Here is a 3,659-nt window from a genome sequence, read left to right as displayed (position 1 = left end):
AGAGAGGCGGAGAGACAGAGAGAGAGATGGAGAGAGAGACGGAGAGAGAGATTGAGTAAAACTGAGAGAGAGAGAGAGAGAGAGAGAGAGAGAGATGGAGAGAGATGGAGAGAGATGGAGAGAGATGGAGAGAGAGAGAGAGAGACGGAGAGAGAGAGACGGAGAGAGAGAGACGGAGAGAGAGAGAGAGAGACGGAGAGAGAGAGACGGAGAGAGAGAGACGGAGAGAGAGAGAGACGGAGAGAGAGACGGAGAGAGAGAGAGAGGCGGAGAGACAGAGAGAGAGATGGAGAGAGAGACGGAGAGAGAGATTGAGTAAAACTATCAGAGCTGGTGTCTTATCCCGGAGATTAGTGAGTAGCATGTCTTGCGAAGCCAGGGTCAAGTGACCTCTATCGCGTTTGTGCAGACGGAGGGATATACATGACGGAGGGGTATACATGACGGAGGGGTATACATGACGGAGGGGTATACATGTATCCGCTTATACATGTACATGTGAACAAACGATCAAGGGTGAACTGCTGACGTTTATAAAGAGGTGCATCAATCACGTTCACCACATGCACAGAGTACATGCCCTGTATGCTTATGTCACATGTACAGGTATATGAAATGACCACTCCATCACATTTTCATGGACGATGCCTGACTCTGGTGTCCTGTATACATGTATGTCCGATAGCATCATACCTCTTTCGAAGTACACATCCCATAGACTAGAGATGTTCATGTGCTACTAGGGTGCGAGCACGGTCAGTGAAGTGTGGGTCCATGAGGACAAGGTCTTTGTTTACCTATGCATGTTGTACCCTCCAGGCAAGATAAATAATAGCATTTCAACATGATGCCCTTAGTAACATAGTTTATGCGAAATACCTCTCCAAGATGAAGTATAGCAATGAAAGCGAACAATACTCCTCCCAGGAGCAGCACGATTCCATATGGCTTTGATAAGCAGGTGTACAGCTGACGCTGTATCAGTTTCAGCGTGGTGGACCCAAGCAGAGCCATACGAGTATCGGGTGTACTCCACACTCACAAATACAAAATGCTAAATTCAATGAAAGAGAAAATCAATTCCTAAATTGATGACCGAGCAACATTTCTCATTCTTTCTACAAAAAGTCGTCTGTCAGCTGGCTCTGCATGTGCACGAAACACGCCGGGCTACCATTGTCAACAGTGCGGTATAAAGGCCTCTTACAATATCTTCTTGCAAAACGACATGAGCCAAAGCTTCACCAAATTTCATAAAACAAAGACTGTCAGTGAGAATTGATTGAACTCTGCTGTACCCATATCCCATGAACTGTGTGTGCTGTGTGTACGACTCCGAGTACTATACTGCACGAAAGTCCGACTTCAAATCTTTGAAGCTTCGAAGCTTTCTTTGTGAGTTGGATTATTTTGGACCATGACTCGTTTGAGCACGTGCGCATTGATCCTTTTTTTCTTCTGCTCAGCTTTGTTCAGCGTGCAGTCGTGCACATAATTATCAGTCATGCATGCTTAGCGCTTCGCTTGTACTAGTACTAGTGACATCATGTGACCGTGCTTTTCACAGTCATGTGATCGTCGCTATCGCACGTGCACGCGTGCCGCGCTAGGGCGTCAGTATGGCAGTCGACGTCATGATTGCATGATTTTGGGCGTTCTGTCTTGACTTGGCTGGCAGGTCAGTGGTCTGACTCTCTTTCCCTTTCTTTTCGGAGTGGTTGGTTTTCGGTCTCCTTTCCTCCGACCATCAATATGGACAAGACGCCAACCACAGCTTTCGGGATGCCGCTGAAGGCTACCCCTGGCATCCGTCGCTTCTCAGCTGCAGCATCAAAGGGTCAGCACAGCTGTGAGTTCGGTTCCGCCAAGTATTACGGTCTGTGTGCAATTGGAGGTGCTCTCAGTTGTGGACTTACCCATACCCTTGTCGTTCCCCTGGATTTGGTGAAGACTCGCATCCAAGTCGACCCTGCGAAATATAAGAACATTCTCACTGGATTTCGAGTGACTGTGGCTGATGAATCAGCAATGGCTTTGACCAAGGGATGGGCACCCACCCTTGTTGGTTACAGCATGCAAGGTCTGTGCAAGTTCGGATTTTACGAGCTCTTCAAGAATATGTATTCCAACATGCTTGGCGAGGAAAAGACGTACACTTGCAGAACTGGTCTGTATTTGGCTGCCTCCGCCAGTGCTGAGTTCTTCGCTGATATGGCTCTTGCCCCTATGGAAGCTGTCAAAGTGCGCATGCAAACGCAAATTGGCTGGGCCAATTCCATGAGAGAAGGAGTGCCAAAGCTCTATGCCGCAGAGGGTATTGCTGGCTTCTACAAGGGCTTGCCACCATTGTGGATGCGTCAGATTCCCTACACTATGATGAAGTTTGCATGCTTCGAGCGTACCGTTGAGGCTCTGTACAAGTATGTTGTACCCAAGCCACGTGACCAGTGCAGCAAGGCGGAGCAGCTTGTCGTTACCTTCTCTTCTGGTTACATTGCCGGTGTATTCTGTGCTGTTGTGTCTCACCCCGCTGACTCCGTCGTGTCCAAGCTGAACTCAGAGAAGGGCTCCACTGCCGTGGATGTTGCCAAGAAGCTCGGCATGGCCGGTCTCTGGAAGGGATTGGGCCCACGCATCATCATGGTGGGAACGCTCACTGCACTGCAGTGGTTCATCTACGACACCGTCAAGGTTGTCCTGCGTCTGCCCAGGCCTCCACCAGCAGCCATGCCAGAGAGCCTCAAGAGGAAGTTGGCACAGCAGCAGCAGTAGACTGACCTCTAAAACGGTCAGAACAACATTCTAGGTCTCAGAGCCTCATACTTGAAAAGCGCTTATTATGGAATTCATAGGTATTTACCTTTCATGAAAATCAAATATCTATTTTTATTTTCTGGCGTAGGAAGAAAGAAAGAGTAGTAAGAATTCTTTTCACAGTCGTGGGCTCTCGAACATTTGTGGTAGGACCAAGTTCAGTATCCACTGCCATCTGCTATACTGTAGACCAGGAAACGTTTGCGCCGGTTTTTAGTTCGCGATTTGTGAGCGCACAAATTTGTGCCTGGAGATGTTTACGATTGGAGTCAATTTCCTCAGTTTTTTTTCCTACCGTTTTGCGTCGGCTTAGTTTTGTGCGATTTTACACCAATCGCGAAAACCGCGACAGAATCCAGATCGCAAAGGTTTCCGAGTTTACAGTAAGTCTACAGTCTTCTCCCGGGGGAACTGCGGAAGAAAAGCTCAAAATTCGTGGCACAATTTACGATTAATATTCCAAATTCGCAGCAAAATTCGCGGGGAATTTGCCACAGTTTTTTTTTGGTAATTTTGCAAGTGGAATGGCCAATCTACTGGTTTGCCTGCCAGATATTGCGGTACCTATTTTTCATCAATGAGAGTGTGTGACATTTGTAAACAGTATGCTAGGGAGTGCCCTACACATGCTTCCGAGTGCATGACGATGTACCGGTATGTGACATGAACGGCTCGCAGCCCAAAATTAGTGTGTAGCGCAACAAAATGTTCAAAGATCGTTTTTGAAAAATCACCAAATTCGCATAAAAAATGTGGCCGCGGAATCGCGATTTTCCCTGGGGACAAACTCCCATTGAGTTGTTGGTAAGATTGATGTGCAGCAGAGGGCTCCAACTGGCAATTGA

At 47.6% G+C, this 3,659-nt stretch overlaps 2 protein-coding genes across 2 annotated transcripts in view; one reads left to right on the top strand and one right to left on the bottom strand.

Annotated features, from left to right (window-relative positions):
• The window catches only part of LOC135813767 (N-acetylglucosamine-1-phosphotransferase subunits alpha/beta-like), a 38,998-nt gene extending 37,682 nt beyond the window's left edge, over positions 1-1,316 (bottom strand). The window contains exon 1 of the mRNA XM_065326772.1: positions 880-1,316. Within this exon, the coding sequence (XP_065182844.1) occupies positions 880-1,014 (135 nt within the window). The 5' untranslated portion in view covers positions 1,015-1,316. The remainder of the gene's footprint in view (positions 1-879) is intronic.
• Positions 1,317-1,693: 377 nt separating this feature from the next.
• LOC135813768 (solute carrier family 25 member 3-like) lies at positions 1,694-2,936 on the top strand. Its single transcript, XM_065326773.1, has one exon. It carries the CDS (start codon positions 1,753-1,755, stop codon positions 2,770-2,772), a length of 1,020 nt encoding a protein of 339 aa, XP_065182845.1. The 5' UTR covers positions 1,694-1,752; the 3' UTR covers positions 2,773-2,936.
• The last annotated feature ends 723 nt before the right edge of the window (positions 2,937-3,659 follow it).

The sequence above is a fragment of the Sycon ciliatum genome, chromosome 4 (genome assembly GCF_964019385.1).
Source record: "Sycon ciliatum chromosome 4, ocSycCili1.1, whole genome shotgun sequence".
Taxonomy (NCBI): domain Eukaryota; kingdom Metazoa; phylum Porifera; class Calcarea; order Leucosolenida; family Sycettidae; genus Sycon; species Sycon ciliatum.
Note: the sequence above shows the minus strand (reverse complement) of the source record. Positions and strands in the feature narration are given on the sequence as shown.